At 45.0% G+C, this 13752-nt stretch overlaps 1 protein-coding gene across 1 annotated transcript in view; it reads right to left on the reverse strand.

Annotated features, from left to right (window-relative positions):
- The window catches only part of MYO10 (myosin X), a 238375-nt gene that overhangs the window by 26569 nt on the left and 198054 nt on the right, over window positions 1-13752 (reverse strand). Inside the window, exons 22-26 of the mRNA XM_005672397.3 lie at window positions 8350-8456; window positions 7303-7536; window positions 6524-6569; window positions 4693-5559; window positions 3702-3825 (exon numbers count right to left, since the gene is read on the reverse strand). Of these exons, the coding sequence (XP_005672454.2) occupies window positions 3702-3825; window positions 4693-5559; window positions 6524-6569; window positions 7303-7536; window positions 8350-8456 (1378 nt within the window). The remainder of the gene's footprint in view (window positions 1-3701; window positions 3826-4692; window positions 5560-6523; window positions 6570-7302; window positions 7537-8349; window positions 8457-13752) is intronic.

Genomic DNA, 13752 nt, shown 5'->3' on the forward strand with positions numbered 1-13752 from the left:
GCGGCACAGTGGGTTAAGAACCTGACTGCGGTGGCTTGGGTTACTCTGGAGGCATCAGTTTGATTCCAAGCCCAGCACAGTAGGTTAAGAGATCCAGTGTTGCTATAACTGTGGTGCAGGTCAAAGCTGTGGCTCGGATTCAATCCCTGGCCTGGGAACCTCCATAGGCTGTGGCTGCAGCCATTAAAAAAAAAAAAAAAAAATTTGATTATGAAACAAAGACTCTTAGCTGAACGCCATAAAAAATGAGAATTCAGCTGTAATATATTTAGTGGAAAACTTTTGGCTGAGAAAAATTAGACAAGGATATACAGATGTTTTACAACATAAAAACATTTCTAGAGTTTCCTGGTAGACTAGTGGTTAAGGATCCCGTGTTTTCACTGCTGTGGTTCAGGTCACAGCTGTGGCTTGGGTTCAGTCCCTGGCCTGGGAACTTCTGCAGGCCGCAAGTGTGGTTAAATATATATACTTAATACTTTTCTATTTAGCAGGACAATTTTATTTCAGGATTTTAGATTCCCCAAGAATGTTCAAGAGTGACACCTTACCACTTTGATTCAAAAATCTGTTTTTTAACAAACCCACTGAAGAACTAACACTGCTTCAATAATCATCAAATGTCCACAAATTATGTTTTTTGATCAGCTAGTCCTAACAATAAAGGACATTTAAACATGGATTTTGAAAGTGAGTATTAGAAGTACATTTAAAACACTTTCTCAGGTTAATTTTTTTCAATGACCATATATCTAAACTTCACAGGGGAACAAAAGAGGCAAAGACAAGGCTGGTCTCTGTTCGCAGTGCAAAGTGCACTTGCTTAATTGACTCCTACAGACGCCTGCCCTTTCTCGTATCTACAGCACTTCCTGCTCACCTGGCAGAGAAGCCTCTGTGATCTTGCCACGCTCCAGAGTGGTTTCCTAACAAACAGCAAACCTGCCAAAGGACTTCCAGAAGGAGACATTTTTTCCCCCTTTCTTGATTTGTGGCTTTAGTCTAGGTTTCTCCAAACAAGCCAAGAGAAGAGTATAATACAAAGTTATCCTATTATCTTATCGTCTTTAAAAGATAAAGGCTCTTCAGAGCTGTTTCAAAGGCAGAGATTCCAACAGCTCTCACCACCACTCTCAGTCACTCTGCTACTGTTATATTATTGATGGCAATCACTTTCACCCCTTTCTCTCTAATTCTGGGTACTCTGTTCATATTTCCTACAGAGAATTTGATCAATGCTTTCGTTTTCTGATTGTAAATACCTTTAGGAGGCTATTAGGCTGATATGAACTCATTTATGCTTACAAAATATAATCTGGTGATTAGATTTTCCTTATCACTGGTTTCTTTGAAACTTTTGGTCACAACTTTAAAGCTTTACTAAACATTAAACGAAAATGTATCAGAGATTAGATGGCGATACATTTACACAATGTGTTTAAGAGATGAGTTTGTAAAAAAATTCACTTGCTTACTTAACTTTCTTGAGTTTTAATGCTTTAATCTTGCAATTTTAATACTTTCAGTGTATCTTTACTTTTCCTTAGTCCTATTTGTTTTAATCAGACAATTATAATAAATTAACACCATACATTAAAAAAGTGATTGACCGGGAATTTTTATACTAATTTAGGCAATTAGATTCATGAAAGGGAGAGGAAAATATATGAATAATAAAAAGCTTGTATTTATTCTGAGAAATGCATGAGAAAATCTTAAAGTGCTATGATTAGATACTTATAGGATTCCTATTTTCTGATTTTGAGATTACTTTCTTTCCTTCAACCAATGAACACTTGACTATTTGGTTAGACTTTCTCGATCTTTTCGTTTTTTTTTTCTTGGCACACCAGCAGCATATAGAAGTTCCCGGGCTAGGGGGTGAATTGGAACTACAGCTGCAGGCCTATGCCACAAGCCATGGCCACACCGGATCCGAGCTGCATCTACAACCTACTCTGTAGCTTGTGGCCATGTCAGATCCTTAACCCACTGAGGAAGGCCAGGGACTGAACCGGCATCTCACAGAGACTATGTCAGATCCTTAACCTGTTGATACACAATGGGAACTCTGAATTTCTCAATCTTTTTCATTCCAACGCTCTATAAGGACGTCTATCAATCAATGACTTTGGCCAACAGGAAGATCCCCCAACGAACCTGGAGGAGTTTCCATGAGCACCTTAGGGATCTGAGGCTGAGAGCAGCAGAATTTTGAAAAGCAAATGACTGATGTCTGGCTAGACAGATGTTGAAGAAGAAAAAGAAACCAAATGAAAAGGAAAAGACAGAAATCAACAGAAAAAATACTGAGGAGGACAAAAGAGATATGAATAAGGTAAATATGTCAATAAGAGAGAAGCAAAGGCAAAGAACAAAAGAACAGGGAAAGGGAACACAGAATAAAGAGTTTTTCTTTTTTTTCCTTGGGCTGCACCTGTGGCGTATGGAAGTTCCCCGGCTAGGGGTTGAATAGGAGCTACAGCTGCTGGCCTACACCACAGACACAGGTAGGTCAGATCCAAGCCTCGTCTGTGACCTACATCACAGCTCATGACAACACCGGATCCTTAACCTACTGAGCGAGGCCAGGGATTGAACCTGCATCCTCATGGATACTAGCCAAGGTCATTACATCTGAGCCACATGGGAACTTCCAGAATAAAGAATTTTTCATGCAACAAGAAGAAAAAGGGAATGAAGAAATATGGCAGTAGAAAAGAAAGTCAAGAAAAGGGTCAGAGAAAACATTAAAATGTGAACCACCGATGGGCGATGGTTCTTATTATATCTGCCTCATCCCCAAGCTTCAGACTCTTTCTCCCCATCCAGTCTAAGGCCGTGTGAGGAAATCAGATGATTCCCCTCTTTTGATGACCCATGTAAAACACCTACCAAAACCTGGTGATGAATACAGCTTCCCATGACCCCTATCACTGACTTGGAAGTGAAGGTCCAGAACATGAATGAGGCATTGGCTGGAGTTCCCTGGTGGCTCAGTGGATTAAGGATTCGGTGTTGTCACTGCTATGGTGTGGGTTCGATCCCTGGCCCGGGAACTTCTGCATGCCGCAAGCACGGCCATAAATAAATAAATAGATAGATAGATAGATAAATAAATAAATAAGGCATGGGTACCAGGTCCTGACTACGTCTATTCCAGAAGGAATGTGCTTCAAAGTCCCCAAGTATTAAGGTTCAAAGTTCAACAGCAATGAAAAAATCCAATTAAAATTCTCATCACCAGCATGGACAGACAGCAGGGGATGTAGGCAGTTTAAGCCAGGGAGGGCCCCCTCTCAGATCTTTACTTTCCCATTCATAAAATAGCCCTCAAGGGTCTTGCAGGAGGGAAAATGCATTTTTAGCATTTTTGGACCAGCCCCAGCACCAACACACAGGTGTGTCCGTATGTGTGTGAGAAAGAGAGCAAGAGGAAAAGATGCAGGAAGGAAGAGAGAGAGCACAGATATGAGACAGAGAGGCAGGAGAGATGAAGGGACCAAAAATGCGCCAAGCAAGTCAAGGCAATGCGCTGCCTGGTCCCATCAGGTCACACCACCACGGCATTCTCCATCCACTAACAGGACCTAATACCAAGTGAGGGGTCTACACAGTGACTTTCCGAGCCTCCCTCCATCAGCCTCGGTTTCCTGTCACTCACCCCCTCCCCCAGGCACGGGGGCAGCTGCAGGTCATACCTTTCATGTACAGGAAACTATGGAAGTATGGCAGCGTGACACAGCTGTACACAGAGTCCCGGCGGTAAGAAAGCTCATCGTCTGTATCGAACCGAGAGTCAAAGTCTTCTTCACTATCTTCAAACTGGACAAGGAGAGAGAGAGTGCCAAGGGTGAGCAAACAAGCAACGGAAATGCCCAGCACGGATCAACACGGAAAAAATAAAAACAACGGACACAGCAGCATCAGGCTGATGCATCACATTACAAATGGAAGGTGGTCAACAAAAGAACTCAAAATTCCAAAATACTGACTTTTGCTGTCAGACGGTCAGCAGACTTGCTACATAACAGCGGACTTGCTACATGAGACATACTTTAATCCCAAGGCTGTGTATCCTAAGAATGCTGCTGTTGAAGTGTATAGTTTTAATTAAACCAGCAAAGAGTTAATTTCCTTTAACTTACGGGGCTAAAAATATCTCCGCGTCTTAGAAAGTCACGGGAGTATTTTATGCATGGTCAACAGGAAGAAATAAAAGTAAACGATAAATGAACCCAGAAGCTGGAAAGAGCCCTTAAAGTTTCCTCCCTTACAACGACAACAATATATAATGGCCCACGGGACGGTGAAACCACTGTCAGGAAAGTTCTCCAGTGTCTGGCAAGTCTGGCTCTGGTTCAGGGCGGGTCTCATTTCCCAGTGTGCTGCAAGGCCAGGACGGACACAGCCAAAGATTCCACTGAAAATGCCAGGGTTCTTACTAGGCTTTGGGCAAAAGGCAGTCCTGGGTTTTGTGTTCACCCAACCCCAGGCCTCAAGTTCCATTTACTAATGGGACTAGAGAAAGGGGTTCAAGACCATTGCTAAGCGCCCGACTCTGGCGTCCTGGCCTGTTCCTCAGGGCACCTCTTCATCCAGGGGAGGGTGCAACAGGGGTGTGGGTGACCGACGACGTCCACACCACCAGTGAGGGCGAGCCTGGGCCCCAGGGGGACAGCGGTTACTCACTGAGGACTGGGCCCCCTCGGAGCTGAAGCGGTAGGCACCCGAGCTGTTGTAGGTGCCCACGGAGCACCGGTAGTCTGGGGACCACTGGCTGCCATAGGAGTTGGAGAAGGTCACGCTGCTGCCAGAGGTGATGGCCCCATCCTCATAGTCATCCTGGTCATAGTCGTAGTCGCCGTCCGCGGAGGGTGGGCCCCCGGGGGTCTGGGGCAGGCAGTAGGTGGCGTCCCCGCCAGAGGAGCTGAGCTCCGAGGGGGCCAGCAGCACGGTGCTGTCGGCACTGGGGCTGGTGGGCACCACCGTGTCGTTCATGTAGGGGTCCTCCTCCGAGGACTCGTCGCTGGTCCGGATGCCACTCGTGCGCTGGTCCGAGTGGCCGTGCTCGCTGGGGTTGGGCGAGTCCTTGAAGGCGTCGTCGTCGGCCTCGAAGCCCTCGTCCACTTCCTCCTCCGGGTAGGGCTGGCTGAAGTTGAAGCTGGGCTTCTCCCCACTTGCGCCCTCGGCCCCCTCGCCGGGCTCGTCCACGAACCCACTGCCCACTGACAGCGAGCGCTCGATGTTGCGGACACACTCGTCGATCTCGTCAAAGTTGAGCGACTCCAGGAACTCCTGGGCCGCGCGGCAGGCCTCGTCCTCCAGCCGCCGCAGCTCCTCGTCCCGAAGCTGCTGCAGCTTCTGCAGGGAGGCCTCGGTCAAGGACAGCTCCTGCCGCTCCTTCATGCGTTGCAGGTCCTCGATTTCCTTCTCCAGGCGCAGGATTTCTTCCACCTGCTTGTTCTCCTTCTGCTTCTCCAGCTCCCGGCTCAGCTCGGCCTCCCTCTGACTCTCTTGCAAGGCCTCCAGCTCCCGCTGCTTCCTCGCTGCTTCCTCCTGGACACAAACGGAAGGAAGCGGTCAGGAAACTGTGCTACAGATGCAAGCAGCAGCCCTCCTGTGTGATGAGATGCGGCTGCTGTGGGCTGAACGGCATCCTTCCCTCTTCTGAACTAACACGTGATGCCCTGACCTCCAGTACCCTCAGAATCCATGCCTCTGGATTTGGAGATGGGGCCTTTAAAGAGGTGATGACGTTACCATGAGGCCGTAAGCCTAGGCTCTAACCCACTCTGACAGGTGTCCTTAAAAGAAGAGGGGATTGTGACGCACACACACACACAGGAACACCGGGAAGCACATGAGGACACAGCAAGACTCTGCAAGCTAAGGAGAGACTTCAGAAGACACCAACCCTGGACTTCTAGCCTCTGGAATTGTGGACAACCAATTTCTGCTGTTTAATCCACCCGGGCAGTGGTCCTACGTTCTAGCAGCTTGAGCAAACTAATATGATGGTTATACTGGTGTCGAGAATTTATGCTGTCATGGTTCACTCTAAAACCTTAAACGTTCGCACATTCTCACTCGAGTATAATGGGTTAGAAACTGCAGCATTAACATTTCCTCTAACATTATCCTTCCTATTTACTTTCTTCTTAGGGCATATGGAAGTTCCTGGGCTAGGGGTTGAATTAGAGCTGCAGCTGCCAGCCTACACCACAGTCACAGCAACACTGGATCCAAACCGCATCTGTGACCTATGCTGCGGCATGCGGCAACACTGGATGCTTAACCCACTGAGAGGGAGCAGGGATTGAACCCACATCACGCATGAAGGAGCGGCAGGAGCTGTCCTTGAACCCTGATGAGCCACAATGGGAACTCCTCTCCCTATCTTTTTATTTTAAGTCTTGAATCCTTTTTCCCTACATCTTTATTTTAGTTTCACATCCTTGGGTCAACGTGTCTGGAGTGGGAAGGTGACACACAGATGCCACGTGGTCATGGCACTCTTTACCTGTTGGGCACGGAGCTCAGCTTCTCTTTGTGCTCTCTCTCTTTCTCTAAAAATAGTAAATACATACATACATAAATAAATAAATACAGTCAAAATAAATGCAAGAACAAAAAAAATCCTAGAACCACTTTTCAGAGGCTAACTTTTAAGAAAGCCTTTGCTAAAGACAACTTAAAAAGCATGACAGATGGGTATATTCTCTTTCTTTGGCAAGAGGCTTATTCTGTGATGAATGAAAACATACGCACAGCTGGATCTTCACTGCTGCCGAAGAATTTTATCTGAGCCCCCAAGAGTTATTATTATTTCGAATAGTAGGTTCTGCCCCATCCACCGGGAATTCCTACTGCAAGGCTGGGTACTGAGCATGAAATGTCAAAGGAGTCCTCCTATCTCTTTCTTTTTTTTTTCAAATTATTTTAAAATTCATTAAAAATTTTTTTAAGCTTTATTGGCATATACTTGGTTTACAATTTCGTGTTACTTTCAGGTATACAGCAAAGTGAATCAGTTATACAGATACATATACCTATTCTTTTTCCATACAGGTTATCAAACAATGTTGAGCAGACCTCCCTGTCCTATACAGTAGGCCTTTATTAGTTGTCTATTTTACATAGAGAAGTGTGTGTAGGTTAGTCTCAAACTCCTAATTTATCCCTTCCCCCTATGTTTCCCCTCTGGTAACTGTTAAGTTTGCTTTCAAGATCTGTGAGTCCGTTTCTGCTTTGTAAATAAGTTCACGTGTCTGTCTCACCCAAGCAAGAAAAGTACCATACCTTTCCTCCTCCTCCCGTCTCCTCTTCTCTTCCTCCTCCCGTTTCCTCTTTTCCTCCTCCGCCCGCTTCTCCGCCAGCAGGTGTCTGTAAACTTTCCTGGCAATCTGACCTCGGAGTTGCTTCTGGAAAACCACGGCTGCTTTCTTCAGGTGCAAGAATCTCCTCCTTAGCAGGAAAGCTCTGTAATTCTTCTGTATTATCACTACACAATCAAGGACCTTCCTGTACTGCTTTCTGAAAATGAAAACAGAAGCAGCACAACCAAATAACTGTGGCGGTAATGAGGCTTCCAGCTTTTCAGACGCGTTTACATTAATGCTACGAGACAAGAGATTAGGGCCTCGTTTGGGGCTGATTATGCTCATTACGGAGGCTCATTACAGGGAGCCAACAAGGAGGCCCTTTTGGGCAAAACGAAGCAGAAGGAAAATAGACGAAGAATAACAAACAATACGAAAGCAAGACCCTACCATCTTGCTGGCTAAATAAAACATCACTCCTAAAACTGACTTCGAGAAGTCCTGGCAGGAAGTTGGGCTGTCAACAGAATCAAGAGATGTGATGTGTTCTCCTGTTCTAATGAGGAAAAGAGAAAAGGATTGGCCACAGTGGAAGGGCTTTGTACTTGAGAACATGTAACCTACTGTAAGGTGCAGGGGTTTGAGTGGCCCAGTGGTCCACAGAGGTGGACAGGACTCAAGCACATGGAAAAAGAACCTGCCTCATTCAGCAAATGCTGCAGACGAGGCTGCTGTGGATCCCATGGACGACACCAAAGTCAACAGGCAGCTGTCAGTGTGGCTTCAGTGTGCCACCCAGAGGAACTAGGTTACCAAATTTCAATGTCTCAGCCCAGTGCCCCAAGCCATCAGGAGCCCCTTTTCTGACTTCCTGCTCAGGTCAAGGTAACTAGGCACTGGCAGCACTATTTTAGCCTGGTTCTGACCTGAGCCTACCCAAGTTTATTTAAATGAAAGCAACCCCCGCCTCTGCCAAGACCTGGTGACACACACTGGGAGGGCCTGCCTCACTCCAGACACTTCTTACCTCGCTAAGTAGCCCAAGACATGGGCCCGGATCACCATGGCCGCCCGCGTCACCTCCTCCTCCCGCCGCTTCTCCAGTTTCTGCTCCAAGGATTCTCGAAGGAAGACCTGCCCAAGAGGGAGTGACATGTCACATCACAGAACGTGGCCAGTACACGGAAGGCACCCTCGAATCAGAGATCTGCTTAGGAGGTAAGGTGTTTTCTCTCTCCAACTTGGTCCAAACACAAACAGTCACACTGTCCAGCACAGGGCTTCTCAAACTTCTTCTTGGGTTTTTGTTTTTTTTTTTAAAACTCCCATGTCTTATGGACTAAGGCCTTTACAAAACATAGTAAGAATTACTGGGAAGAAAAAAACAAAATGAGATATAAAAGTCCCATTTTCTCTGTAAGTAAGAGTTCAACTGGCATAAAATGACTGTGAAACTGCCATCAAAGTTTATAAACACTTATCTCATTGTGGGCTGGGACAAACAGTTCAGGGACCAGCACCAGTATGACATTAAGTCTAAGTAACAAGAGGCAGAGAGATTCCTTACATAAAAGAAAGAAAAGAGAGAGAAAGAAAGAGAGAGGGAGATAAAGAGAGAGAGAAAGGAAGAAAGAAAGGAAGGAAGGGAGGAAGGGAGGAGTTCTCATTGTGGCACAGCAGAAACGAATCCTACTAGGAACCATAAAGTTGTGGGTTCCATCCCTGGCCTCGCTCAGTGGGTTAAGGATCCGGCGTTGCTGTGAGCTGGGATGTACGTTGCAGACATGGCTCAGATCTGGTGTGGCTGTGGCTGGCAGCAACAGCTATGATTAGACCCCTAGCCTGGGAACCTCCATATGCTGTGGCTGTAGCCCTAAAAAGACAACAACAACAATAACAAAAAGAGACAAAGACAGACAGACTTAAGAGAGAAAGAGAAACAAAGAAGAGAAAAGGAAAGGAAAGAAAAGAAGAAAGGGAGAGGGGGAAAAATCCAAGACGTGCAGAATGCTACTTTGCCATGATATGGAAATTCTCTTCATGCCTGTCAGGTGATTATGATCCAAGCATCCTGGCTTCAAAAATAGTGCACATTCAACAACTGACATTAAGAAAGTAATTCTGGAGTTCCCGTCGTGGCGCAGTGGTTAACGAATCCGACTAGGAACCATGAGGTAGCGGGTTCGGTCCCTGCCCTTGCTCAGTGGGTTGACGATCCGGCGTTGCCGTGAGCTGTGGTGTAGGTTGCAGACGCGGCTCAGATCCCGCGTTGCTGTGGCTCTGGCGTAGGCCGGTGGCTACAGCTCCAATTTGACCCCTAGCCTGGGAACCTCCATATGCCGCGGGAGCGGCCCAAGAAATAGCAACAACAACAACAACAACAACAAAAAAAGACAAAAAGACAAAAAAAAAAAAAAAAAAAAAAAGAAAGTAATTCTATAAACTGTCTGAAATTAGAATTAAATTATTGAAGCTACCTCTTGAGCACCTCCATCCTACAAGTGTCACTCATATAAGGTAAGTGCATCTGGTAACTGGGACTTTGTATCAGAATCTCTAACATTTGAAAAGGTATGAACCTATTGACACCCTCCTTCCATCACAGTAACTTTTAATTTTGTTAACTTCCAACTGATGTGTGCATAAGAAGTCTTAAATTATTGCCTAAAAAAAAATAAGGCCAAATATTTTCATGCTTTTTTGTTAATAGCCAGCTGGAGGCACTGGTGGGGGGAAGGGATTTAAATGATACACCCGCTCACTCATAATCTCTTGATTTATGCTCCTGTGAGTCAGTCTAGTCTATGATGATGCATTATGTTCTTCTCTTGATGGCACATTTTTCCAGACTCTCTGCTCTGTCTCTTCCAAGACATTTGGGCAAAAAAGCAAATAGAGAATCCTACCATCTTGTGACTCACAGGAAGCCTCACCTCCTTCTGCTGTGGGTTCCAGAGCATTTGTAAAAGTCTCCCACAAATAATTCTCCCAGAAAAGCTTTTCATAGAATTTTCTTCTTATAATTGTAATTAATATGCTCCCTAGATGCATAGATCCTTCATCTTTAGTTTAAAAAAAAGGAAAAATTTTAATGTAAAAACCAGAAGCTATATGCATAAAGCTTGTTTGTTTGATAATGATAAAAAGATGAGTTCCCATTGTGGTGCAGCAGAAACGAATCCAACTAATATCTATGAGGATGCGGGTTCAATCCCTGGCCTCGCTCAGTGGGTAGGGGTTCCAGCATCGCCATGAGCTGTGGTGTAGGTTGCAGACGTGGTTCAGATCCCATGTTGCTGTGGCTGTGGTGTAGGCCAGCAGCTGCAGCTCTGATTTGACTCCTAGCCTGGGAACCTCCACATGCTTCGGGTGCAGCCCCTAAAAAAAAAAAAAAAAGAAAAGACAAGAAGTGTTTACAAATAGGAATCTCTGTCAAAACCATGGGTCAGAAGCCATTTTCAAGATTGGACTTCAAAGAGAGAGGACTTTTTTTTATATATATTAAGGATCTTACTCTAAATGCTTTTGCTCTAGTTAGTGCCTCAAATTTTGAAAAAGAGTGGTGGTGGTGACATAATGAAACAAAAGAGTGGATTCTAATGAGCAATATATTTATCAGATGAATAAACAGGAAGCGTTATGAATGAAAGAATATTTCACACCTTATCAGAAGCCTAAAGACTGTCTTGGTTGAAATCAGAAATGCCTGGTTTAGTTCCATGCCCATCAAAGAAAACTCTCTGCTCTGCCTATTAGATCTGCTTCCACATCTAGAAGTAGCTCTAGAGTGTACATTCTCTTTCCATAACCTGAAGGGCAGACAAAGGGAGTCAAATGCTTGAGAGTCCTGACTTGGCTTCATTAAGAACATTCAGGTTGTATTTAGGCCATGGCACATGGGAAGTGATGCCAGTTCTCCCAGCCCTGTGGTGTCTGTTGCCATGTCCCCATGTTCCCGGGACGTGGCCAAGATCAGGTTAGCACAGCCAAGCTCCTTTGACCGGAGGTACTGGCCTTGCTGGGCACCATCAAGCAGCTTAGGGAGGGGCAGTGTCCACGCCAGGGGTTGCTCGGCCAAATTTGACTCAGTATCCAAAAAGAACAACATCATGTGACTTTTTTTCATCTTTATCTTAGATAGCTCAAAGGTCTATGGATTACTCTAATAAGATGTCTTTTTAAAATACCTCTTGCAGGAGTTCCCATTGTGACTTAGTGGTTTATGAACCCGACTAGTATCCATGAGGATGAGGGCTGATCCCAGGCCTTGCTCAGTGGGTTAAGGATCTGGTGTTGCCATGAGCTGTGGCGTAGGTCACAGACGCAGCTTTGATCCCTCATTGCTGTGGCTGTGGTGTAGGTCTGCAGCTGCAGCTCCGATTCAACCCCTAGCCTGGGAGCTTCCATATGCTACGAGTGCGCCCCTAAAAACACAAACAAAAACAAACAAAAAAAAAACAAATAAAGCAGGCTTTATTGCCACAGAAGAGAGGAAATAAGGTCTGGCCATGTAATCTAGGCAGGTAATCAGAACAGTGAACGAGCTAGAGTCAGGAGGCAGAGGGAAAAGTCCAAACCAGGAAAAAAAGGGTTACCGCTGCTCACCCCACTCCTCTAAGTTCAGCTTTTCAGAGGGGAAATACATCAGGATCTTCCCGGAAGATATGACTTCTTGTCTTCCACGGACTAGATGTGCCATAGTTAGGTCAGTGAATTCAGACCTGGCGGCAAGCTTAATTTGCTGACTGCAACCCTGCCCACATCTACCAGAAGATCCAGATGTTCCTTAGAGGTTCAAGGTTGTAAATGCAAAGACTTCTGGTAACAACACCGCTAGTGTATAATCAAGAGTATAATTAAGTTCATAGTTGGTCAAGGTCAAAGCTATTTAGCGGAGGCATTTCAAATGCCCTCCTGTTTACATCCACTTCCTAATATTTATGTGAAATGCTACGTTCCTATCCTATTTCTTCTTCCAACCTGTTAACCAATTAAAACGTAACTCCTCTTTCAAGATTTCCTTTTCTTAACTATTTCTCTGATCATTGCAACTCACAGTGAGCTCTCTCCTGGAGAAGCTGTGTCTTTACTCCTTAAACAGTTCACACTGCATAATTTATCAGTTGTATGGGACATGTTATCTCCCAGCAATTTAGTAAACTGGGGCAACGCCCATGTCTTTATGTTTCTGTACTCTGGGCTACAGCCAGTTCCAAGCCTTTCTGGGCCTACCATCCACAACGTAAACTGGGAGTGAAGCTGGACTGGTTCTTCAGAGCTCAGAAAAGAGATTGGCATTGGCTGGGTGAGTCAATAATCTTTGATGCCACTCCATTGTCTAAGGCAGTGAGACAGGAGGAGGATATTCATTTATTTTATAGTTAGATATCTAGTTTATATTAGATATTATTATTAGATATTAGATACTATTTATGGTTATATATTAAATATTAGTTTATATTAAATGTTAGTTTATAGAGAATATCTCTTCAATTAAAAAAATCAGAGCAAACCACACTGTGTGGTCAAGAGTTCCATTTATTTATTTATTTATTTATTTATTTATTTATTTATTTATTTATTTTTGTCTTTTTGCCATTTCTTGGGCCACTCCCGCGGCATATGGAGGTTCCCAGGCTAGGGGTCGAATCGGAGCTGTAGCCACCAGCTTACGCCACAGCCACAGCAACGCAGGATCCGAGCCGAGTCTGCAACCTACACCACAGCTCATGGCAACGCCGGATCGTTAACCCACTGAGCAAGGGCAGGGACCGAACCCGCAACCTCATGGTTCCTAGTCGGATTCGTTAACCACTGCGCCACGACGGGAACTCCAAGAGTTCCATTTAAACCAACTTCTTCTTTTTTTTTTTTTTTTTTTTTTTTGCCTTTTTAGGGCCACACCTGCAGCATATCAAGTTCCTAGGCTAGGGGTAGAATCAGAGCTATAGCTGCCAGCTCACACCCTAGCAACACCAGATCCAAGCTGTGTCTGTGATCTACACCACAGCTCATGGCAATGCCAGAACCTTAAGCCACTGAGTAAGGCCAGGGATTGCCTCGTCCTCATGGATACTAGTCCGCTTCATTCCCACTGAGCTACAACAGGAACTCCCAAAACCAACTTATTTAGAAAATTTTCCTTGAGTGACTATCGTACGATAATCTTGTGCCATCCCCTTACAGCTTTTTTTTTTTAGCACTTAACAAATGTTGATTGAGCTATTGTGTGTACTGTGTAGAATAAACAACTACATTTTCTGTTGGCTGATTGCTCACAAGTCACCAGGCAAAGCTAAGACAGTGGAGAGCATGTTAAATGTTATAATCGTATAGAAAGCAGAAAGATGTAGATTGAGGAGAGCGGCTTAACCCAGTTGAGGGGTGAGTTTTTGATGCAGGGTGAAATAAAGGATGTTAAGAAGGATTC

This window comes from Sus scrofa, chromosome 16, assembly GCF_000003025.6.
Source record: "Sus scrofa isolate TJ Tabasco breed Duroc chromosome 16, Sscrofa11.1, whole genome shotgun sequence".
Lineage (NCBI taxonomy): Eukaryota > Metazoa > Chordata > Mammalia > Artiodactyla > Suidae > Sus > Sus scrofa.